The sequence below is a fragment of the Canis lupus genome, chromosome 6 (genome assembly GCF_003254725.2).
Source record: "Canis lupus dingo isolate Sandy chromosome 6, ASM325472v2, whole genome shotgun sequence".
NCBI classification, from domain to species: Eukaryota; Metazoa; Chordata; class Mammalia; order Carnivora; family Canidae; genus Canis; species Canis lupus.
In genome coordinates this window covers 61,939,462-61,965,982 of record NC_064248.1, presented here as the reverse complement: position 1 = coordinate 61,965,982, position 26,521 = coordinate 61,939,462, and the positions used below count along the sequence as shown (strand labels likewise).

Below are 26,521 nucleotides of genomic sequence, written 5' to 3'. Positions count from 1 at the left end.
AACTACAGATTCGGGCAGCCCGGGTGGCTCAGTGGTTTAGCGCCACCTTCAGCCCAAGGTGTGATCCTGGAGACCTGGAATCGAGTCCCACGTTGGGTTCCCTGCATGGAGCCTGCTTCTTTTTTTTTTTTTTTAATTTATTTTTTATTGGTGTTCAATTTACTAACATACAGAATAACCCCCAGTGCCCGTCACCCATTCACTCCCACCCCCCCGCCCTCCTCCCCTTCCACCACCCCTAGTTCGTTTCCCTGCTTCTCCCTCTGCCTGTGTCTTTGCCTCTCTCTCTCCCTCTCACTGTGTCTCTCATGAGTAAATAAACAAAATCTCTAAGACAAACAAACAAACAAACAAACAAACTACAGACTCATTTGACCAAGCCATCTGCTTTGCAGGCTTTGTGGTGCCGAACAGCATTTGAAAGGAAAACTGTTTAAAGGAAAAGAAAATTCTAATGGAAATATACCATAAAATAGACATTTTCACTTACTTAAATTCCATTCAAGACAATTCCACCTCTGGAATTATGATGGAATTATGATTTTTTTATGCAAATTTAATTTTTTTTTATTTTATTATTATTTTTTTTTAATTTTTATTTATTCATGATAGGCACACAGTGAGAGAGAGAGAGGCAGAGACACAGGCAGAGGGAGAAGCAGGCTCCATGCACCGGGAGCCTGACGTGGGATTTGATCCCGGATCTCCAGGATCACGCCCTGGGCCAAAGGCAGGCGCCAAACCCTGCGCCACCCAGGGATCCCGCAAATTTAATTTTATTAAACCTTACAATGAATGTTGTGGCATATCATTTTCCATTATGTGACAATTTGTTGGCTGGCATCTGAATACAGTACTTCTTCTGAAAAATACACAGTGGGAAGTGACGAAAGGGAGAAGCTAGTTGTTTAGTGATATATGAGGGTGGGGAAAAAAAGAAAAAAAAAAAGGATGATGACCAATTAGTATCTTTAGAATCTAACTCTAAAATGGTTAAAGTTCCAAGCAATAATGCTGCCGTTGCAGCATCTGGAAACATATATTTCAAATCACTGACTCTTACCATAACACCCTTTTCCCCCTGGGGACCTAGTGGACCTGGACTGCCACGTTCTCCCTTTTAAAGCAAAGAAAAAAAAAAAAAAACATTGAAGCATGTTAATCAGTCATGACTGAGCTAAACCTTGACAGGAAAATTGTCAGAATCATACCTTACATGCATTTCTCACCTTAACCGCCAATACTTTTTAATTACAAAGTTTGCATTTTTACCTTAAAGTCATTAGACTTCTAATAAAATTAAAATCTTCTTAAAATATATTTTAAGGGATAAAATACTAAAAGTATGGTTGTTTTATAAGTAGAAATGCTTATCATTTTGAGGCATATAAAATAGAAGGATGGTAAAAGTATTAAAACATATTGTAAGAATTAACTAATTTCTAGAACTATTGAAAAAATATTTATTTCTGTAGTCTATCTACCACAATTAAGTATAATCATTGATAATCAAACATGCCATAGCAGATTAAAAGAATTAAACTGATTCATATTAAAATTCCCATGATTGTCAGAATCATAGTGTAGAACATTTGACCTTGCATGGAAGAAACAAAGTAAGAATGAAAACAATTATAAATCCAAAGTTTTTGAACTGAGCTCATTTTATATTTCTTATATTGTTACTAAAAATCAATAAGTATATATTAAGCACTTTCAATGTACTGGAGAGTTGGAGAAATATAACAGAAATTTGACTTAGAGTGTACTCTCAAGTATTTGGAGACATGACATTAACAAAGGTAAATCAATTAGGACAATTAAATTGTAAATTATGTGGTGCTTATTCTACATCCAGGAAGGGAAGAAATAAGGAAGGATTAGAGGAATCTGGGAAGACTTTATAGAGGAGATGAGAATTTGAGTCTACAGTTTGGCTTTGAATAAATACAGGGAAGGGGAGACGATACTCTAAACAAATAAAAAAAAAAAAACCAACAAAACCCAGTAAGAATAGGAATAGGAACATGTTGATAGTATATGAGATGGGGGAGAGAGAAAGATTTATATTGGAAAATAGTAGAAGAATTTTTGAATGAATTCATTAAGCCAAAATTATGTAGTAGTTTGACAAGAAAGTAGAGGGGTTAATAGGATCAATAATAGGGATCTAATGGTGGTTTTTCAAAATGTTTCATCATGACCCATCAAAATTAGTTCTATGCTTGTAGATAGGATGGATTAGAGAATAGAAAGGGAAGGGCAGGGTAAATTTGACAGGGGGTAAATTTAACATAAACTAGTAAGAGTATGTCTGGAGGTGGGGGTGGACTTTGGATTGACTATTAGAAAAGATGAATTATATAGAAAAAACTCTAACTCCTGCTAAAAGATTAGGCATAGAAAATGGAGGAAAAGGAAAGCAAATATGGATTTCACTCTGTTTATTCCAGAAGACTGGAAGAATTGAGATTGGGATAAGGCACACTAAAAGACATGAGATTATTGGGAAGAGACCAGTTTAAAGGTGGGGAAAAAGTGATACATTTTAGATATGTTGATTCTGACTTAAACTAAAAATTTTAGGTGGAAATAACTGGAATATTATCTAATTTACTTCTAGTCCTGGCACTACTTAATTATTTACAGAGTAGCTTTATGTAGTAATTGCAGAAGACTATCATGTTTACAATTTATATTTAGTTAATCATGTTTTAGACAAAGACCCAAAATTTTTGCTTTACTAGTCCGTTATAAGATTCCATTAAAAAATTTTAAATGCCTTTGGTGGTTTCAAACAAAGAATTACTTTTTTACTTTTATTTTTTAAAAACCTTCCTAAGTTTGAAACTCAACATGGAAAATTACTCCCAAGGCAATGATTTCTAGGTAATCTTTAAGCAAATTACAATTTCCATTACAATAGCCAGTAATATCCATGGATAATTGCATACTGGATTCCAAATGGAAAGAAAAAAAAATTGTGACTGAGACTTGGATCAGGTAAAGGGATAACTTAATTCCTTTCAAAACTGCTTCCTTTAGGGGGCTTGCTCTGATAAAGTAGATTTAAATATGGTCTAGTCATAAGCATAGACCATCAGTTTTCTTTTCTCTTCAGACTACATCATTGCAAACTAAAGAGTAGCCTGCCCTTTAAAAATTAGAAACATATATCCTATTAGCTATATTTCAATATATTTAAGATATTCAAGACAGGTGATGTATTTTAAGTTATGAGTGATTTCTAATTAACATAAAGTACCATATGAATATCTCTCATTTGAGTTTAGCCTGGAACTCTTATTATTAAAAAATAAATAAATAAAATAAAGACATTACCTTTTCACCAATGCTTCCTGTAATCCCAACTTCTCCAGGTAAACCAATAGGTCCCTTTTAGGAAAAAAATATAAGAAAAAATATACATTTTTATTGCATTGCTATTGCATCTTGATTTTAAAACATCTATTATCCTTGTTTTTTTCTAACCCACCCTAAATTCTTAGAGTAAAATTCCTTCTAGTATAGATGTCCAGCCTGTGACTTCATACCAAAAAGTAATCATTCAATCAACAAATATATATGAATGTCTAATATGCGGCAGCCCCTGTGCTGGGAGGCACGTAGTTTCATATCCAAACACAGTCCCCGTCCTTGTGGAATTTATAATCCAGTGGATGTTATTAAAAACTATAGTTTTCATAACTTCTTGATGTAGATACATCAGCTTAAGTAGTCATTTCTGTGGCTTCCTTGAAAATTCCTAATATTTGCACACACCCATTCATTAATTCATTGTCATTCAAGAAATATTTGGTGCCCTTCCCTCAAAAGGCAAAAAGTCTTATACAAAGACCCAAAACAACTACATTAAAAAGTGAATTATTACAAATCATCACATTGGCTCATAAAGGAAACAAGTGTTATAATGAGGTAGAGTGAAAGAAAAGACCTATGGAAAGATGGTCAGGGTAAACCTCAGGTATGACATCTAATCTGAAGGCTGAGGAATAAGAAGAGGCCAGTTGGCCAAGAGAAGAAAAGAGGAAGAGGGTTCTAGACACAGTAAACAGCTTAAATAAAGGATGATTTTAATGTGCTGAAAAAAATGATAGAAAGCAATCAGTAACATTATTTCACAGTGAACAAGACTCAGTGTTCATCTACCTTGTCTCTATGGATTCTACTTCAAGCAATACAGAAAACAAAAAGAATAGCCTAGAATAAGCTTTACAACAACAGCATAATCTTTCTCCTATCTTCAATTATGAAGCCCTTTTCTACTATTGTTTAAAGATATATGAACCATTTTCTTTTTCAATAGCTACCAAGCAAAGGCCCTGCTTAAATAGATTATATAATAATATGTGTTAGCATATAGAAGTCACCTAAATCATGAAAAAAGATTTGCTGTATTGAAGCTAACTGAAGTTAGTGCATAGGCTATGATTTTATCCACATATATTTGTATCATTATCCATATCAATCTCTTTCTCACTCTATCTACCTACCTCCTTACCTACTGATCATGGATACACTGACATATATTAAGCATTTCCTATGTTGTCTTCCCCACAACCACCATATTTGGTAGTATCCTAATGCCCTTATAGACAAGGCAGGTGAGATAAGTAGCTTCCTGAGGTGGTTATGTTTAAGTAGTGTGGATGAGTTTAAGTGGCCATTGAGCACTTGAAATGTAGCTAGTCAAAACTAACATGAGCTATAAATGTAAAAGACATCAGATTTTGAAGATTTACTACAAAAAGAATGAAAAAAATCAAATCATTGTTTAAATTGATTACAAACTAAAATAATGTTTTGGAGATACTGGTTTAAATAAAATGTTACTAAAATCAATTTCATCTTTATTTTTTTTTACCTTTGTAAATATGGCTACTGAAAAATGTTAATGACATTTGTGACTGACATTATATCTCTACCAGACAGCATAGATCTATATTCTCAAACACTATGCTAATGTTATTTATGCTGGCTATATCCAGTTGGAAGTGATCTAATAATTTATTTCTATGATAATTAATTTTAAGAGCATTAACACTTTTACTCTGAGACAATTAATGATCAATGGTCAGTTAATCAAATCTGAGAAGAACAATGAAATATAACTGTGAGACAGTAAGCAAAATAGCAGAACCCAAACACAGACTAGTACTGACCCAGAGGAAAAACCCTTTTCCTAAAACATAATCTGGGTGAGTGAATGGAGTAGGCCCATTTGACTTACTCCAGTATTGACCATGTATACCAGAACAATGTCACCTACAGAACTATTTTGCTTAGCCTATAGCCCTTGCTTACTAATTAACAGAAGCTGAATTAGGTACTAAGACTTAAAAATCCAGAGATTTTCTATATAAAGACTGGCAAGATTCTTTGTTTCAGATGACCTAGCAAGCATCAAAGGTATTTTCAAAGGCAAATCTGGATGGATCTAAGCAACAGTTGCTACTTAGATGCACTCTTCAGCTCATCATAGTCCATATCAATTGCTCTTGTCTCTTATATCTGACCTATTTCACTACTTTATACTACCTGCCTGCTCTCAATAGGGCATCTAAGTTTGTCACTCCTGATATAAGTATTAGGAGGTGCAGTCTATCAAAGGAACATACTTGCAAGAGACAGGTTCTCACTGGAAAATAGGCAGTTCACAGGCTTACATCTTTGTCCACAGGGAATCTTCAATGAAACTTAAATTAAATAATTTACTAAGACCTTGATTCCTTCCAACAGTTTTCTTTAGTTTTTTTTTTTTAAGGATTTTATTTATTTATTCATGAAAGACACAGAAAGAGAAGCAGAGCCACAGGCAGAGGGAGAAGCAGGCTCAATCCCAGGATCCCGGATCACACCCTAAGCCAAAGGCAGAGGCTCAACCACTGAGCCACCCAGGCGTCCCTTCTTTAGTTTCTTATATCTATTTTCAAGTTATCCATTTCTGGAGAAAACTCAAAATTAGTGTTGTTGGAATGATGTACATTTTCCCAAAAATGAAAATTATAAAACTTCATTCTTATTTCATTAGTAATTGATTACCTATCAGGTATAAGAAACGATACTAGTCAATTTAGAAATAACTAATAACTAAAATACAAAGTAGATAGCAAAAATATTGCAAGAAGATAAAGTACTATAGGATATCAGATAAAGTAGCAGTCAGCAAACTGTGAACCCAAAGACTGGCTACTTCTTTTTGTAAATGTTTCACTGAGACACAGAAATGCCCACCTATTTACCTCTTCTCTATGGCTACTTTTGCCATACAAAGGCAGAGTTGAGTAGCTGAGACAGAGTCTGTATGGCCCATAGAGCCCGAAGCATTTTTCTTGGGTGTTTAAGGGAACAAAGAGAGCAGTCATTGAAGTTGTAGCCTTTATTTATAAGAATTATCAGCAATTTATATCTTTTTGACCAAGAATTTTCAAAACCCTGATTCCATGTCTAACATACATTAAAGAAAATGACAAACCCTAAAGCCAAACCATGCTGTGTGTGAAGAGCTAGGCAACTCTACAATAATTGAAAACATTTCACTTTTTATAAAATAGGATATGTAATAGTCTATTTATAGATTTTGTTAGCTAAAGCAGAAATTCAGAAGGCTAAAAAGCCTTATGTATAATTAATCACTTGTTAGAACTGAAAAGAAGTATTATTTTTTTCTAAAACAGTAAATGCTTTAAAATACACTAGTTCTATTTTTTAAAGTAACCACATCCTTCTTATTCACTAAAGACTGGTATAAAATTAGAATATTTCCTAGTTGAAACTAAAATGTTTAAAAATCTTTTTATATAAAGTTCTTAGACTTGACAATTGTGCCTTGTGGTTTAGAACTTGTCTATATTGTCTCAAATTTTCTTTTCAATGAAGAAACAATTGTAGTTACAAGACAAAAGAAATAATCTCAGACTCCAAAGTTCTTTAAATTCACTCAAAAATGGAATATTATAAGGCTAATTCTCCAGGATGTAGTTCTGTTTTATCTTAAAACCTATTACCTTCAATGTTTGTATATATTAGTGTTATTGCATTTACTCTCTTTAAAAATAAAAATTTTAGAGGTCATTTCAGCACAATAAAAGTAGTATTTGCTTGTACTATAATGAAATTGCTGATATTTTACTTTTTTACCTGAAAAATTAGTGATTTTACATGATTCAATCTCATACAAAATTTTAAGGGTAGGAGAAAGAAGACTAGACAGACATGAGAAATGACAACTTTAAGCTCTAGATGGGAAAATGTACTTCCGTATCTAATATTTAGTTCTCTACCTTAAGATCTCATACTTTCTTATATTTGTCCAAGACAATGAAAATACAGACTATGGTCAGTTTAGACAGATACAGGGAAGATGTAGAAAAGTAGAAATAAAGTGTATGTAATCTACCTGGATAAGAAAGAGGAATTCCTTACCTTTTCCGGGTAAGAAAGAGGAATTCATTTTAAGATGAACATGAGATATATATTGGACATTTTGGTAGGAATATTCTAACACAATTGAGTAAACAGCTCTATAGCTAAGGAAAAGAGATTTGTGAATCATTAGCAAAAAGATAGTAAAGACAAAGAGAGTAGATGAATCATTAGAGAGAGTACATGGACTGAGAAAAGGAAAGGCCAAAAACTATAACATTTAGAAAGCAGGGTGAAAAAAATAAAATTCATGGAATTGACTATAAAAGAAAGTGTACTGTCAAAAGAAGGATACCGTCGGGGTGCCTGGGTGGCTCAGTCAGTTAAGCATCTGACTCTTGATTTCAGCTCAGGTTATGATCTCAGGGTCATGAGACTGAGCTCTGTGTAGGCTTTGTACTCAGCGCGAAGTCTAGTTGTCCATCCCCTCTGCTCTTCCCCCTACTTGAGCACTCTCTCTCTCTCTCTCAAATAGAATCTTTAAAAAAATACTAAAAGGAGGATATCGTCTATTTTGTGTGTGTGTGTGTGTGTGTGTGCCCATAATGTTTCCTTAGGCCTTTTCATTTAGGGGTAATTTTATAACTTGACAAACATGAATCGACCTTTTCTGTTTATTTGGAAATACATCACTGTTCCTAAAAAGCTAACCTTTGGATCACTTCACCTCTATTTTCTAATTAAATCAGTAAGCTAAGGATATATTTGTTAGTGTGACTTGGACTAAGCAACTTTAGCTCATTGTGCCTCATCCTTTGCCATTTAGGAAGAACCTCAAGTTCTTTAGTCTGCAATGCTCTGTAAAGCAAGGATAAAGTCTTATCTGATACTGTATCCCTAATACCTGACATACTCCCTGGAATACATAATTAATAAATATATGTTGAATGAATAAGTAAACAAATGAGACAGAGCAATAGTGGTGGAAACAGAGATGAACTGCCCACATTGCTCTTTAAGAAAGATATTTTTGCCCCTGTAATCAACTTCTTCAAAGTCCAGGCTTTAGCAGAGAGGCCTACATCCAAAGACTAACTAAAGTGAGAGTATAAAGGCATGTCCATTTTTGCCTAATATGGGATTACTCTGTTGGGCCCTATATTCCCCAGAGCTCCCTAGAGGATTGTTTGGGCTCTCATTTCCTCTAGTGGAAAGACAGAGAAACTGAGGAAAAGCCCAGGATTCAATAGAGTGGTCAAACTCCAGGGAAGGTTAAACATCTAACCAAGACAATTCTGTTAGAACAAGTCAAGGCCTTTGCTGGGAAAAAAATAAAAATGGGACCTGACACTTATCACAGGGACATCTGGATAAAGGTCCCTGAATATTTTGAACCACCAGACTCATTTGGACTCTATGAGCTTAAAGACGTAGCTTATCTCTCATTAATGGTAGCACTCTTCCCTCTAAGAAGACATGTACCCCGATTAGGATTTGTCCATATATCCTCTTTTAGCCCTTATGCCACATACTAGGAGTAAGTCACAGCATAACCCATCTGCGAGCTTGCTGTGTCTGACTTAGGAGGGAGAGACACTACCCCAAATGAATGAAAGATCTAGCCAATGTACACTAGTAGGAGTTGGGAGAGTATATGGCAACCTGATTTTAGAGGTACTTAATCAAGGGAGCCATAGCATAATCTAAAAAATATAAATATAATGTAAATTGGATATAAGAGTTTATTAATTTGAGAACACTTTTCAAAGATATAGGATTTAACACTCTGGCAAGGATCTCAAGAGGTTGTGCAAACTCCTGAAGTGGGTTTAAACTGTGAGGTAAGCAACTCTGCCACTTGGGTCACATGACTGGACAGACCCTATAGTTCTAGAAACATCAGAGATAGGAAAGAAAGTCATGCAGAGCTTACAACAAGCCTTGATAGAAAGGACACAACAGGCTCCTTGGATTATGTAGCAAGGTCACGCCATTTGCAATAAAGAATTATATGTGTTTTAATTCTAATGTGCTACTTGGCTCTAATAGATACTGAGCACCTAACCATGGGACACCAAATGACCATGCTTCTGGACCTATCTATCATAAGCTGAGTTGTGTCAGACATAAGGTGAGCAGTTCCAGTGCAATCTGGCTTAGAACCTGAGGGGGAGAGAGGTAGAAGCAAACTGAATGAACAAGTAGTCTGGATCCCCACACAGGACCTCTTTTTAGCAGAAACCTTTGGCTATCTGGGAGATCCCTTATGACTAGCTACTTGAAAAGTCCAAACTTGGTTTATGGATGGGCAGGCTTAGTGCTATGGACTGGATATTTGTGTCCTCTCAAAATTCATATGTCAAATATCCAATGTGGTGGTATTTGGAGGTAGAACTTTGGGGAGGTAATTACATGATGAGAATGGCACTCCCATGACGGGATTAATGTTGGACTTTCCAGCCTCCAGAAGTGTGAGAAATACCTGTTTGTTGTTTAAGCCACCTAGACGATGGTGTTTCATTATAGCAGCCTGAACTGTCTAAGACACTTACTATTTAATGGCAAGCTGAAAATGGATGGAAACTGCACTATTGCTTCACTCAGGAATGACTTAAAAAGCAGTGGCAAGGGAACATTTCTAATGAGCAGAATCTCTGGCAGTGCACCAGACCATCCACATTCTGGGAAGGATAAATGGCTTCAGGTTAGAGTATGTACAGACTAACAGGTATCTGTGAGTGACACTAGGGCTGGTTAGGCACCTGAAAGGAAGAAGACTGTAAGGCTGGGAACAGGATTTGAAAATGAGGCATATAGACGGGTACATTGGGTACATTAAGACACAAAGTACAAAGATCTTTGTATCAAATGTTAACACCTACCAGAGTAGGTCAAACATGGAAGAATGCCTGTAAGGATACATAATGATCCATAAAGCTGACATTAGCAAGTCTTGGCCATTAGTCATCTTTGCTGGATGATGGGCATATGAACGAAATGGGCATGGTGGGAGAGATGGAAGGTATGCATAGGCCTAACACCATGGGTTCCTACTTAAAAAGGCTTAATTATTGCTGCCACTGAATATTCACACTGCAAGCAACAGAGAACACCACTGTGCCCATGAAATGATGCCAGTCTTTGAGGAAAACAACCAACCATTCTTTGATGAGGCACATTTACTCTGGAAAGGCCGAAGATTTATTCTAACAGAAATGACATACTCTGGGAATGGGCTTCTTTCTTATCCTCAGGCTCAATTAGCAGCAGTATCTGATAGGTTACAAAATGTCTAATCTATGTTACAAGATCCCAAAAACATGTGTCAGACCATGGTACTCATTTTACAGCAAATAGGTTGTAAAAGTGGGCCTATGTTCATGGGATTTAGAAGTTATATCATATGACAAGAAGCTTCCAATGTGATGGAGCATTGGAACAGACTGCTAAAGGAGCAGTTAAAGTGCCAGCTAGGAGGTGATACTTTTTAAGGATAAAGCACCACCCTCTAGGATAAAAAAACCTACACTCTGAGTCAAAGACAGTTATATGGTATTGGATCTCCAACAGGAAATATTCATTGGTCTTGGAACCTAAGGGCAGAAGTAGAATTAATACCATTTACTGCCACTCCCAATGCTTCTGTGGAGAGCCCTATACTTTCTATCCCCACAAAATGTAAGCTCTGCCAGAATAGAGGTCTTGGTCCTAAAAGAAGACATATTTTTATTAGGTACCACAGTAAGAGTTCCATTGAATTATAAGCTCCAGAAGCCCTTTAAGCACTTCAAGTTCTCTGGATCTGGGCACCAGAAAGCAGGAAGAGTCACCATTGTGGCATAGTTAATTCACTCTGATCATCAGAGGGAGAAGATTAGTATCACTTATGGTCCTAGAGTTAGCTGAAGTGTTAGGGGCTATAATTTGTACTACTAAGTCCTTTTCTAAGTTTTCCCTCAGGAAGAGAATCCACCAGAAACCTAAAAGAAGCAACTCCCTGAGAGGATATGAAGGTGACTCAAGTAACACAAGGAGTATACTGTGCTGAACACCAACATGAGGCCACCCAGATACTCCATCAAAAAAGCATGTGTTGCCTAAACCATCATCAGCTTCATGTCTTCACCTTCAGAGGGCCTTCTTGACCAGTGCACACCCCAGGGTCGCCCATATACTATGAGAACTTAAGTTAGAGTATAAGAGCCCAGTCATTCAGCCCAGCATGATGGGTTTGTAAAGGATTCAGAGCTTCCTGTAGGGATGGTTGAGATTTAACTAGGGCCTGTATCAATTTGAATTCTCAATCTATTCAATCCCATTTCCTCTTCCTCTTTCCTCAAGTGTCACTTTGTAATTAATACCCTGCAACAAAATGCTATTTTAGCAGTCTGCCTCTAGAATATCCCACTTGTGCTCACAGTTTCTCCTTAAATGTGAGCCTTAATCTACTGAGGGCCATGGAATTATTACAAAGTGTCAGGGAGTCAATACGTAGGTGCTGAGAGTACACTAAATACAGAAAAGCAGGACTAACACTTGTTGGTCTCTGTAAAAATGATCTTCATTTGTGAAAAGCCTGGAAATCACTAAGAGTATGTCTGAATTAGTAAAGGCAGATTCCCTTTTAATATATTCTCTTTGACAACATATAACTGTCATACTTAGTGTAGCTACTAGATACACATCCTCAACCTACTTTTTTTTTTTAATTATTTATTTATTTATTTATTTATGATAGTCACAGAGAGAGAGAGAGAGGCAGAGACACAGGCAGAGGGAGAAGCAGGCTCCATGCACCGGGAGCCTGATGTGGGATTCAATCCCGGGTCTCCAGGATCGCGCCCTGGGCCAAAGGCAGGCGCCAAACCGCTGCGCCACCCAGGGATCCCCCTCAACCTACTTTTAATGTCTGAGTAATGACTGTTTTCTTCATTAGATTAAACTGAATCTTTTATCCTTTTTACTAAAAGGGAGGAAATTTTTCCTTACCTATACACGGTTTCTGGGGATTGACTTGTAGGTCCAAAGTATAAGAAAATAGCATTTGGAATGTATCCCAAATGCAACTGGAGGGAGACTCTCTTGAGATAGCATCTGGAGTGAGATTTCATCCCTTTCCCTTTGTACTGAGTGATAAATCTTTTCTTGATAGATTGGGAATGAAACTTTTCAAGCTCACCAAAGCCTGAGGACACTCTGGCAGCAAAAAATTATAGCTTATTATAATTTGTTTTCCAGAATATTTGACTTACCTTACAAAAAATTCTTTAACCCTACTTCTCTTTCAAGTAAGATGCACTTATATTATATATAGCCACTATCACTATACCAATATCTAGTGCCTACAAATTTAAATAAACCTAATGAGGAAACCATGTAGCAAGGTGATTATGATAAGTCATACCTGTTACTAAATTGAGATAGTTCTCTTAATTTTTTTATAGAATGATGTAGAAGACCAAGTAAATAAAAACAGTGATTAGCCATCTGTGTTATCTGTTCTTTGAAACTAAGAATGTGCCTACTTAGCCTTATTCATTTAAAGTTTCTGAAAATTGAAGATAAGCTATCTTTAAATATTGGTGACTTGCTAAAGAAAAGCCAAACATTTAGAAAGCCTGTACTCATTAACACTTTAAAAAGTATAGAACTGCCCTAAGGTAAATTCACTCATTCATTTAGTCAACAAACATTTGAGAATACATGCCAGACAATAATTAATATGGAAAATTTATATAGTCAGTTAAATTTAAAATATAGACAAGCATTTCATTATTTTAAAAGTCCTGATTGGACAATAGTGTATTGTGGCAACAGTTTCTCTGCTTCAGACTGTTGGCATTTGGATATATGGGTTTTCTAAAATATGTAACTCGATGGTCTGCTCCGTATCCAAAGAGGGATTTCAGTTTCTGACATTTCCCTAAACAACTACTTGACTCTTACTTCCTTGGATCATACATGTAGTCATGAAATAAAAGTTCAGAATGAAGTTTTTCCCCAGGAAGGCCTGGCAATAATTAAAAGAATATGCCTGGAATGTCTACTCAACAGATGCTTTTACTCACACGTATGTTATGAGAAGCTTGAGAATAGACAGGCAACTGGTGCTGTCCTCCCTGCACTAAATTGCCTGGCATCTGGTCACATTATTCTGCTCTTCTGCATGAGTCTCATGACAATAAATCAAAGGTGATAAAGTGAGTGTCAGCACAGGGCTACCCTCTAATCTCAGTTGAACTTCTTAAATTATTGATTAAAAAAATAAGGTGGATGAGAAATAGGAATTCTCCTGCTATGACACTTGTGTTGCAAAACATTTGAACTGTAAGCTCTTCCTAAAAGTCTAATAAACTAGCAAGATCATTCACGGAAAAGAATATGTGCTTACAATTATAGCTTATTTTTTCCACATATAAAGCATTAAATTAGTTCTGCATTCTTTCATGCAGATCTCATCTGTCTTGAGTTTGGGATGTGTGTGTGTGTGTGTGTGTGTGTGTGTGTGTGTGTGTGTGTGTGTTCTATCTGAAAATAAAATTAGAGTCAGAAAATCTGTTGTCTGATGCCTCCCATTAAACCCCTCTTCCACTAAAATCCCTGTACCCAGAAATGAGGAAAATAACAGTGTGGTATTGGTAGATTGCTAAAGAGTTGAGTTCCTAGTTTAGATTTTCATTCATGAAGCAAGTCATTGAACCAGTTTGGATCTCATCTTTCCAATCTAAAAAACAAAGAGGATGGACTAGATAATATTTCTCATACATTCCGGTACTAAAATTCTATAATCTCTCTCAAAGTTTTCATACTAAGATTCTATAATTTAACTACAGGAAGATAAAAAGCACCCAGGTATTTAAAGATACTTAAAACCTTTTGAACAGGTGGCAAAGAGATGTAATTTTTTTAACTGGAATTTCAGTTCCACTATTTCATAGTGAGGAAGCTGTACTAAAGAAATGATTTGCTGAAAACATCTACCAGAGGCAGCCTTTGTGAACTTTCACAGATCTTTCTTTTTTAAAATTTAAATTCAATTAGCCAACAGAATAGTACATAGTTTCCAATGTAGTGTTCAATAATTCATCAGTTATGTATAACACTCAGTGCTCATCACATTATAGATCTTTCTTTAATGTTTTCTTTAAATTCATTGTTTATTACCTTAAAAAATCTAATTTATATAAATTCATTGCGAATGGGCTGTGTTCTGTTCATCTTGATGTTCATCTCAGCTAATCTCATTGCCTAGCACCTTACTTGGCACAGAGCAGGTGTTCAGTAAATAGAATGAATGCACAGCATTAATTGGATGTTGGATTCTTTTATTTCAGTATAGCTAACATACAGTGCTAAATTAGTTTTGGGTATATAATATAGTGATTCAATAATTCTATACATTACTCAGTGCTTATCACAAGTGTACTCCTAATCCCCTTCACTTATTTCACCCATACATCTACCCATTTCCCCTCTGGTAAACATCAGTTTTGTCCTCTATAGTTAAAAGTCTGTTTTTTACTTTCTTTTTTTCCCCTTGTTTTATTAAATTCCACATACAACTGAAATCTTACGGTATCTGACCTATTTCACTTAGCATTATACCTTCTTCTTCTTTTTTTTTTTTTTTCTTATGATAGTCACACGGAGGGAGAGAGAGAGAGAGGCAGAGACATAGGCAGAGGGAGAAGCAGGCTCCATGCACGGGAGCCCGACGTGGGATTCGATCCCGGGTCTCCAGGATCGCGCCCTGGGCCAAAGGCAGGCGCTAAACCACTGCGCCACCCAGGGATCCCAGCATTATACCTTCTGGATCCATCTTACGGTATCTGACCTATTTCACTCAGCATTATACCTTCTGGATCCATCTGACACCATGATTTTTATGGGTGAATAATATTCTATTATATATATATCCCCCTCTTCTTTATCCATTCATCTACCCATGGGCATGTGGGTGGTTTCCACAAATTGACTATTGTAGATAATAAACATAAGGTGCATGTATCTTTTTGAGTTAGTGTTTTTGTATTCTATGGATTAATACCCAGTAGTGCAATTACTGGATAGTGTGGTAATTCTATTTTTAATTTTTGAGGCATGTCCATATTGTTTTCCACAGTGGCTGCTTCAGGCTGCAGTCCACCAAAAGTTCAAGAGGATCCTTACTCCCATCCTTGCCAACACTTGTTGTTTCTTGTGTTTTTCATTTTAACCATTCTGACAGGTGTGAGGTGACATCTCATTGTAGTTTGGGTTTGCATTTCCCTGATATTAGTGATGTTGAACATGTTTTCATGTGTCTGTTGGCCATCTGGATATCTTCTTTGCAGAAATGTCCATTTGTGTCTTATGCCCATTTTTAAATTGAATTTTTTTTTTTTGGTGTTGAGTTGTAGAAGTTCTTTATGTATTTTTGATACTAACACTTTATCAGTCATTTGCAAATATCTCTTCCCAGTCAGTAAGTTGTCTTTTAGTTTTGACTGTTTCCTTTGCTGTGTAGAAGCTTTTTATTTTGTGTAGCTCCCAAAAGTTTATTTTTTGCTTTTGTTTCCCCTGCCTCAGGAGACATATCTAGAAAAAAGTTACTATGGCTGATATCAGAGAAATTACTGCCTGTGTTCTCTTCCAGGATTTTTATGGTTTTAGGTCTCACATTTAGGTCTTTAATACATTTTGAGTTTATTTTTGTGTGTGGTGTAAGAAAGTGGTCGAGTTTCATTCTTTTTTTTTTTAAGATTTCATTTATTTATTCATGAGAGACACACACACACACAGAGGCAGAGACACAGGCAGAGGGAGAAGCAGGCTCCGTGCAGGGAGCCCGATGTGGGACTCGATTCCGGGTCTCCAGGATCTCACCCTGGGCTGAAGGTGGTGCTAAACCACTGGGCCACTGGGGCTGCCCTCATTCTTTTTTTTTTTTTTTTAATTTAAATTCAATTTGCCATCATACGGTATAACACCCAGTGCTCATCCCATCAAGTGCCCTCCTTACTGCCCATCACTCAGTTACCCTATCCTCCCATCAACCTCCCCATCCACAAACCTTTGTTTGTTTCCCAGAGTTAGGAGTCCAGTTTCATTCTTTTGCAAGTAGCTGTCCAGTTTTCTCATCATCATTTGTTGAAGAGACTGTCTTTTACCTGTTGCATCTTCTTGCCTCTTTTGTCAAAGATTATTGACTATATAATCATGGGTTTATTTGGGGGTTTTCTATTCTCTTTCATTGATCTATGTGTCTGTTTTTGTGCCAGTATCATACTGTTTTGATTACTACAGCTTTGTAGTATATCTTAAAATCTGCACTGGGTGTTATTCTGTATGTTGGCAAATTGAACACCAATAAAAAATAAATTTACTATTAAAAAAATCTGGAATTGTGACACCTTCAATTTTATTCTTCTTTTTATTTTTATTTTTTTTTAATTTTTATTTATTTATGATAGTCACAGAGAGAGAGAGAGGCGCAGAGACACAGGCAGAGGGAGAAGCAGGCTCCATGCACTGGGAGCCCAACGTGGGATTCGATCCCGGGTCTCCAGGATCGCACCCTGGGCCAAAGGCAGGCGCCAAACCGCTGCGCCACCCAGGGATCCCATATTCTTCTTTTTAAAATTGATTTGACTATTTGAGGTCTTGTGTGATTCTAGAGAAAGTTTAGGGTTATTTGTTCTAGTTCTGTGAAAAATGCTAGTAGTATTTTGATAGGGATTGCATTAAATCAGAGTATTGCTTTGGGTAATATAGACATTTTAACAATATTTGTTTTTCCAATCCATCAGCATGGAGTTATCTTTCCATTTGTTAGTGCTGCCTTTAATTACTTTTATCAGTATTTTATAATTTTCAAAGTACAGGTTTTTCACTTCATTGGTTAAAAATTTAAGTATTCTTAGGGATCTTAATTTTTTGAGTGCAATTGTAAATGGAATTGTTTTCTTAATCTCTCTTTCTGCTACATCATTATTAGTGTCCAGAAGTGCAACAGAGTTCTAGAAATTGATTTTGTATCCTGCAACATAACCAAATTTATCAGTTCTAGTAGTTGGAATTTTAGTTTTCTATGCATGTCATCTACAAATAGTAAAAGTTTTACTTCATCCTTGCCGATTTGGATGCCTTTTATTTCTTTTTGTTGTCTGATTGCTGTGGGTATGCTTTTAGTACTATGTAGAATAAAAGTGGTGAGAGTGGACATCCTTATCTTGATCCTAACCTTAGGAAATATGCTCTCAGTTTTTCCTCAGTGAGTATGAGGTTTGCTATGAGTTTTTCATATATGGTCTTTATTATGTCAAAGTATGTTCCCCCTAATCCTGCTTTATTGAAGGTTTTTATCATGAATGGATGTTGTACTTTGTCAAATGCTTGTTCTGCACCTACTGAATTGATCATATGTTTTTTTTTCTTTCTTTGTTGAGGTGATGTATCATATTGGTTGATTTAGGAATATTGAACCACCCTTGCATCCTGAGAATAAATCCCACTTGATCATGCTAATTTTTTAATATATTGTTGGATTCATTTTGCTAATATCCGTTGAGATTTTTATATCTATGTTCATCAGTGATATTGGCCTTATTTATCTTTTTTTGTAGTGTCTTTATTTAGTTTTAGTAGCAGGGTAATGCTGGCCTTACAGAATGAATTTGGAAGCTTTCCTTCCTTTTCTATTTTTTGGAATAATTTGAAAAGAATGAGTACTAACTCATCTTTAAATGTTTGGTAGAATTCACCCATGAAGCCATATGGTCCTGAACTTTTGTTTGTTGTCAGCTTTTATTAATGATTCAATTTCATTGCTGGCAACCTGTCCGTGTGAACTTACTATTTCTTCTTCAGTTTTGGCAGGTTATATGTGTTTAATTTGTTGGCTTATAATTTTACATTATATTGTCCTATAATTATTTGTATTTGTGTGATATTGGTTGTTATTTCTTCTCTTTCATTTTTAATTTTGTTTATTTGACTCCCCACTCTCTCTAGTGTGTGTGTGTGTGTGTGTGTGTATCTGGTTAAAGGTTTATCAATTTTGTTGATCTTTTCAAAGAACAAGCTCTTGATTTCATTGATCTATTTTATTGGTTTTTTAGTTTCAGTATCATTTATTTCTGCTCTAATCTTTACTATTTCCTTTCTTCTACTGGTTTTTTGTTTGTTCTTCTTTTTCTAGCTCCTTTAGGTGTAAGGTTAGGTTGCTTATCTGAGATGTTTCTTCCTCCTTGAGGTAGGCCCATATTGCTATAAATTCCCCTCTGAGAATAGCTTTAGCTGCATCCCAAAGATTTCTAGATCTTTGTATTTCTTTTTCTAAGATTTATTTATTCATGAGAGACACTCAGAGAGAGAGAGAGGCAGAGACACAGGAGAGGGATGATCAGGCTCCATGCAGGGAGCCTGACATAGGACTTGATCTCGGGTCTCCAGGATCACACCCTGGACTGAAGGCAGCACAAAACTGCTGAGTCACCAGGACTGCCCTAGATCATTGTATTTCATTTTCATTTGTCTCCATACAGTTTTTGATATCCTCTTGATTAGTTGGCTACCCATTCATTGTTTAGTAGCATGTTATTTAACATTCAAGTATTTGTGTTCCTTCCAGACTTTTTCTTGTGACTGATTTCTAGTTTCATAGCATTGTGGTTGGAAAAGATGTATGCTATGAGTCAATCGTTTTGAATTTGTTGATACCTGTTTTGTGGCCTAATATATTATCTATTCTGGAAAATGTTCCATGTGAACTTGAAAAGAATGTATATGCTGCTGTTTTAAGATGGAATGTTCCATCTTGTCCAATATGTCATTCAAAGACACTGTTTCCTTATTGAGTTTCTGTTTGTTTGTTCTTTCCATTGATGTAAGTGGGTGTTAAAGTTCTCTAGAAAAATTATTTACTTTATGTTTACTATTAGCTGTTTTATGTATTTGGGTGCTCCCATGCTGGTGCATAAATATTTATGACTGTTGTATTTTCTTGTTGGCTTATTCCCTTCATGATTATATATTATCCTTGTTTGTCTTGTTACAGTTTTGTTTTAAATTTTATTTTGTCCATTCTAAGAAATGCCACCTAGGCTTTCTTTTCAATTCCATTTGCATGATAAATACTTTTCCATCCCTTCACTTTCCGTATGGATGTGTCTTTAGGTCTGAAATGGGTCTTTGGCAGGCAGCACATAGATGAGTCTTGCTTTTTATCCATTCCATCACCTTTGTCCTTTGTTTGGAGTGTTTAGTCCACTTACATTCCAAGTAATATTGACAAGTATGTATTTATTGCCATTTTGTTACTTGTTTTATGGTTCTCTTTGTAGTTCTGTATTCCTTTCTTGTCTTGTTCTCTTCTCTGTTTGCTGGCTTTCTTTAATGATATATTTGGATTCCTTCTCTTTACTTTTTGTATATCTAGTACTGGCTTATGATTTGTGGTTATTGATATGCTTGTATATTACATCTTACACATATAGTAGATATAGTAGTCTATAACCCATTCTTTACTCTTCCTACCACAGATCTTAGGCATAAGGTATTATACAGTATATCCTTTAATTTTGTGAATCCTTTGACTGGTTTTTATTGCTATACTTAATTTTCTTGCTTTTGTACTGCCTACTTTTGTTACTCTACTTATAGTCTTTCCTTTCCACTCAGAGTCCCCATTTGATATTTCTTACATAGCTGATTTAGTGGTCATAAATTCCTTTAACTTTTGTTCCTCTGGGAAAGCCTTTACTCTCCTTCTACTCTGAATGACAGCCTAACTGGACAGAGAATTTTTGGCTGCAGGGTTTTTTCCTTTCAGCACTTTGAATATATCATGTCACTCTCTCTGGCCTGCAAAGTTTCTGCTGAGAAGTCAGCTGAGAGTATTATGGGATTTTCATTGTATATAACTATTCCCTTTTCTCTTACTGCTTTTAAAATTCTGTCACTACTTTTGCCATTTTAATTATGGTGTGTCTTAGCGTGGATCTCTGTGGGTTGATTTTGCTGGGGACTCTCTACCTTCTTGATGTGAATTGCTGTTTCCTTCCCCAGAGCTGGGAAGTTTTCAGTTATTATTTCTTCAAATAAATTATCTATTCCCATTTCTCTCTCTTCTCCTTCTGGGATTCCTATAAAGCAAATGTTATTTCACTTGATCTTGTTTCTGAGTTTCCTAAGTCTAATTTTCACTATTTTTTTTTCCTCTCTCCCATTTAAGTTGATTGTTTTCCATTATTCTGTCCTCCAGGATGCTGACTCTTTCTTCTTCTTCCTCTAGTCTACCATTTATTCCACCTAGTGTATTTTTAATTTCAGTTATTGAGTTTTTCATATCTGATTGGTTCCTTTTTATATTTCCTATCTCTTCGTGGAAGACCTCACTGAGGTCCTCTAATCTTTTCTCAAGTCCAGTGAGTATCTTTGAAACGATTATTTTAAATTCTGTATCAGGCATATTACTTATCTCCATTTTGTCTAGCTCTCCTGCTGTGATTTTGTCCTATTCTTTCTTTTGGGACATATTCCTCTATCTTCTCATTTTGTCTAACTCTGTGTGTCTGTTTCTGTGCGTTAGTAAAGTCAGCTAAGTCTCCTGTTCTTGAAAGTAGTGGCTTTATGAAGAAGAGGTCTTATGGTGCCCTGCAGCGCAATATTCCTTGTTCACCAGAACTTGGTGCTTCAGAGTATCCCTTGTGTGTGCTGCGTGTGCCCTACTGTTGTGGCTGAACTGTTTGTCTTCAGTCCAATAATCTACAATGGTTTTCTTTGCCTGTTGTGGGCAGGGTTGCTCCCTGCATTGTTAGTGCACCAGTCTGGGGCCTCCTTGGGCTTGCAATGAGTGAGGCGATGTGTTTGTCAGAGATGCAGCAGCACTGAACTATAAGGTGCTTTCCCTGTATTGTCCCCTGAAAAGCTTTCTTTGGTGGTTGAGGCCTGCAGTCAGACCAAATGTCTGCTCCTAGCTCACTGTTGGGGCTGCAGTTGGACTGATGAGTGTGGTATCTTTCCCTTTCCTCAGGGCAGGAGTCACTTTGGGGTGGTTCTGGACCCTACTGAGGCTGCTTGCACACTGCCAGGCTTGTAGTCCTCCTTTGAAGGGGCTCCAGCCAAAGGCATATTGGAAGGGCAAGTCTACAGGAAGTATAGGGGCCATCAAGATCCATGCTGGTCCACTGTGGGAGGAGACATGCAGTCACTTGGGAAAACTGTCAGACAGGCGGGGTTGGAGGGGGAGTTTCAGCAGAAGCACATGGGGATGGGGCACACTGTTAGCAAGCAAGTTGGAGACTGTTTCACTGTGCTGATTCCTACTGGTGTTCTAGGCTAGAAGGCATGGGATATAAATATTCATATCCCTTACTTAGGAAGTGAACAATGATGGGACAGTACCACCAAAGAAAGTTGAATTCTAATGGGTAGAGAAGATGATGTATATGTATATGCAATGGAATATTACTCAGCCATTAGAAACGACAAATACCCACCATTTGCTTCGACATGGATGCAACTGGAGGGTATTATGCTGAGTGAAATAAGTCAATCAGAAAAGGACAAACTTTTCATGGTCTCATTCATTTGGGGAATATAAAAATTAGTGAAAGGGAATAAAGGGGAAAGGAGAGAAAATGAGTGAAAATATCTGTGAGGGTGACAAAACATGAAAGACACCTAACTCTGGGAAACGAACAAGGGGTAATGGAAAGGGAAGTGAGCAGGGGGATGGGGTGACTGGGTGATGGGCACTGAGGGAGGCACTTGGCGGGATGAGCACTGGGTGTTATGCTATACGTTGGCAAATTGAACTTCAATTGAAAAATTTTTTTAAAAAAGTTGAATTCTAGAAGACATTTATTTATCTAATTAGAGGACAAAACAGCAACTCAACTATATCTAAGCTACCTGAGATACCAAGTCTAGCCAGATAGGCTTATTCCTTATTATTATTTAAGATCCAAGCCTGTTGGGAGTTTCTAAGGAAAAACCTGGAGTCTGATTTTGCATGACCCTTCTCTTGCTTTGGAGTTCTCAATACATGGGGGTGGGGGGATCACCAAGAAGCAATGATCTCATTCTTTAATGACTGGAACCTCAAGATCATCACCAACTGATCTGCTAACCACTCCACAGATGTCACACAGTATGCTCTACATATGGGACAACCAGTTACATACTAAGCCAGATCTTGGACAGAAGGAGGGTAGAGTGCAGTTCCAATTTTAGGTGGTTCTGAATTTTAATAGTGAGATGAATGAACTCAAGTTCAGACTTCTTATAGTTTGAGTGACTATCTACAACCCTAAAATGTTCTCTAGAGGGATATTAATAGTTTTTCAGACTTGTTTGGTGAATCATTGGTTACTTGGAAGATATTCGATATGTTCCTCAAATACTACCTCGTATGAATAGTGCATCTGCATTTCTCTGCAGGAAAGACTTGACATAGCAGGCCTGAGATTACTATCCTTATAATTCCCTTCACTGGCATCTGGGATCTTGGATGTAGGGATGGTTCCGACCATTTCTGGGACTCAAAGGAATGCTTCTTATCAGAGTACCTAAACTGTGGAAACAGTTTGGTTTATGCTGAATACCTGCTTTCTTTCTGGAAGTCTCGAATTTTGGTATGTGCTAGGCCAAGGGTGCCTATGTGATCAGTCCTCAATGAAAACCTTGGGTATTAAGTCTCTAATAAGCTTTCTAGGTAGACAATATTTTACATATGTTTCATAACTCATAAGCTAGTCCTGTGTAAGTCAAATGAGAGAAAACTCTGGGAAGCTACCCTGGTTTCTTTTAGACTTCACTCCATGCATCTTTTACCTTTGCTAACTTTGCTATTGTATCCTTTCTCTAATAAATCATAGTCACGAGTATAATTACATGCTGAGTTTTGTGAGTCCTAATGAATCCTCATATCTGACTGAGGACTTGGGGACCTTCCAACACAATGTCCTAGAATACCTGTGTTAATACTAATACCTATTAATTCTAATACCTGTGTTTCTCCATGAGAAACTTGAATAAAAAGTAGAAGCAGAATTTCCTTATTATTCTTTTCTTTATGCAAGAGCAGCAGCAGCAACAAATACAACCATTGCCATTTATTAAACACCGCCCATACATAGGCTTCATCTTAAGCAGTTCTCATCTTCTAACTCTAACAACAAACATGTTAAAAAGTATTTTCACTGTAAGTTTTACAACTGAGGATGAAGAAATTTAAATTTAGAATTCAAATCTATATTACTTCAAAACTCACTCTCTTTCTAAAATACCGCATCCATTTCTTCTCCTTCATATATAACAATTATGTAACTAAAACCACATTTTACATGGTAATTTCATATTTCAATGTTCAAACTGAAATACAACTACTATTCATTAAACTTATTTTTCTCTGTATTATATGCATACTGATTAACCAAGATGATGAAATAGTGACCACAGAAAGAAAGAAATCCAGTTAGTGTGTATTTCATGCTCGTCCCACATGGGAAAAGGGATGATCATGGGTTCTAAAATCTTAAAATTAAATGAAATATTCAATGTAAAATAGTACATAGCATCAATAGATGATTTAATAACTATTAATCCCTACATCCTCGTAAGGAAGGAATTGCCTTGATGTTTGGATCAATTCCTTAACATCTTATCCCTACTCCTATCTAAAACACTTCAGTGTTTTAGATTTGTCTACTATAAGTAGACGAGCACATAGAGGTTGGCAAATACACATGGAACTGAACTGACTCTAGCTGCCACTATGTTGGCAAGTATTTCAATCCAAAATTTACTGAATTTCTGCCAAGCACCAGGCCTGTGCTAGAAAATTAGAAACCAAGATGAAACTCCCTGAGTACAATCTAATGTCCAAATACAGTGCAATAAATGCAAGTTAGAATAGGTGACATAGAGTAGGCAAATAGGTGACATAACCAGCAAAACTGCCTTATTGAGAACATATGCAGTCTCTCAGTTTTATCTAAGTTATATTAACTAGAAACTTAATGCAAATAAAATAAATGACTATTGGTCAGGTTTTCATGATGGGCATGTCATGTCAGTATGTTACTGACACCAAAGGAAAAAAACAACTGATTCATTAACAATAAATAACCTCTGGTAGGGATCCCTGGGTGGCGCAGTGGTTTGGCGCCTGCCCTTGGCCCAGGGCGCGATCCTGGAGATCCGGGATCGAGTCCCACGTCAGGCTCCCGGTGCATGGAGCCTGCTTCTCCCTCTGCCTGTGTCTCTGCCTCTCTCTCTCTCACTGTGTGCCTATCATGAATAAATAAAAATTAAAAAAAAAATAACCTCTGGTAATTCTATAGGGAACAAAATGATTGTCTTAGAGAGCTTACTTTTTTTTTAAAATCAATGTAATTGATTGAACTTCAGTTGGCATGTCAGCTTGATATCTCATTAAAAAGGCATTAAGCTACCTTGCTTCCTGAAATATAAAAATTCTAATCCAGGCTAATAACGACTGAATTTTTCTCATATTTTTAAAAAGAGAATTATTTAAGAGAATTTCACTTATATCAATAGTATATGAACACTTTCCTAAAATTTTTCTCTAATATAGAAGTTTCCTGGAACTTGACTATGCCTGTCTAAGATATTTCCAGATAGAATGAATTTCATAGTCATACAATTTAAAAAGTATGCTGTAGGAATTTATTCTACTATGTTTCCCTCAGGCCATTGTTGTAAATTGATGTTTTTGAAATAGTTTGTTCCTTTCCACCCCCTTCATTCATCACCGTGTACTGTTAACTCGACATCTGTCTTGGTAATGATTTTTTGGATCCAATTCCAAAAGCAAAGGCAACAAAAGCAAAAGTAAGCAAGTGGGACTACATTAAATTAAAAGCTTTAGACTGCAAAGGAAAACATCGACAAAATTGAAAGGCAACCTACTGAACAGGGGAAAAAATTTGAAAATTATATAACTGATAAGAGGTTAATATCCAAAATACATGAAAAACTAATATTCAACAGCAAAAACTTGACAGTAAAAACTCAACAGTAAAAAAAAAAAAAAAATCTGATTAAAAAAAAGAGGGTATGAATAGACATTTTTCCAAAGGAGACATATAGGTAGCCAACACATACACAAAAAGATACTTTCATCACTGATTATCAGGGAAATCCAAAACAAAACCACAATGATATATCATCTTATACTTGTTATAAAGGCTATTATCAAAAAGACAAGAAATCAGAAGTGTTGGTGAGGATGTAGAGGAAAGGTTACCCTTGTGTACTATTGATGGGAACATAATTTGGTACAGCTATTACAGAAAACAGTAGGAAGTTCCTCCCAAAATAAATTATCTAACACACATTTTTTGGTAACTAATAATAAACTGTTCACTATTATCCTGTTTCTTCCATTATAAATTTATTACTTTTTGAGACTCTATGATCCTGATGGGGATGGGGGGAAGGGGAGAGATGTAATCATATCTTTCTGTATTTCCATACTATGCAACAATATTAAGTAGTCAAAAATATCTTTAATATGTTTAATGAGAGATATAACATTAAAAATTACAAAGACTCGGGCACCTGGGTGGCTTAGTGGTTGAGCATCTGCCTTTGGTTCAGGTCATGATCCTGGGGTCCTGGGATCGATTCCCACATTGGGCTCCCTGCAGGGACCCTGTTTCTCCCTCTACCTATGTCTCTGCCTCTCTCTCTCTCTGTGTGTCTCTCATGAATAAATAAAAATCTTTAAAAAAATAAATAAAAATAATACAAAGATTGTCAATTATTTAGTCTTTATGGGTTTTTCTGAAACTTGTGCTTAACATTATTTCCTGACAAACGTCTGACAATTTTTTATCTTTTCAGAATCTCCATTTCTATTTGGGTTTTTATTTAATATCAGTATCTTCTACTAGACTAAGAAAGCAGTCTGGTTCCAGAGTCTTTATTCTTACCACTCTATTATACCTACCTAAGGTATTTTGTTCTCATAGTCATAGTTATAAATGATCTTCACTATTTCATTAAATCGATATTTACAAAACACACAGCAAGTGAAAGGCTCTTGTGCTAAATGATATAATGGATAAAAATAGGAATATAAACATGGATACTTTCCCCCAAGACATTTATAATAAAAAAAGACAGC

At 36.2% G+C, this 26,521-nt stretch overlaps 1 protein-coding gene across 4 annotated transcripts in view; it reads right to left on the bottom strand.

Moving 5' to 3' along the window:
* The window catches only part of COL24A1 (collagen type XXIV alpha 1 chain), a 387,744-nt gene that overhangs the window by 174,033 nt on the left and 187,190 nt on the right, over window positions 1-26,521 (bottom strand). For all 4 annotated transcript variants that reach the window (XM_025417772.3, XM_025417773.3, XM_025417774.3 and 1 more), the window contains exons 26-27: window positions 3,343-3,396; window positions 1,064-1,117 (exon numbers count right to left, since the gene is read on the bottom strand). In XM_025417772.3, coding sequence (XP_025273557.3) covers window positions 1,064-1,117; window positions 3,343-3,396 — 108 coding nt within the window. The remainder of the gene's footprint in view (window positions 1-1,063; window positions 1,118-3,342; window positions 3,397-26,521) is intronic.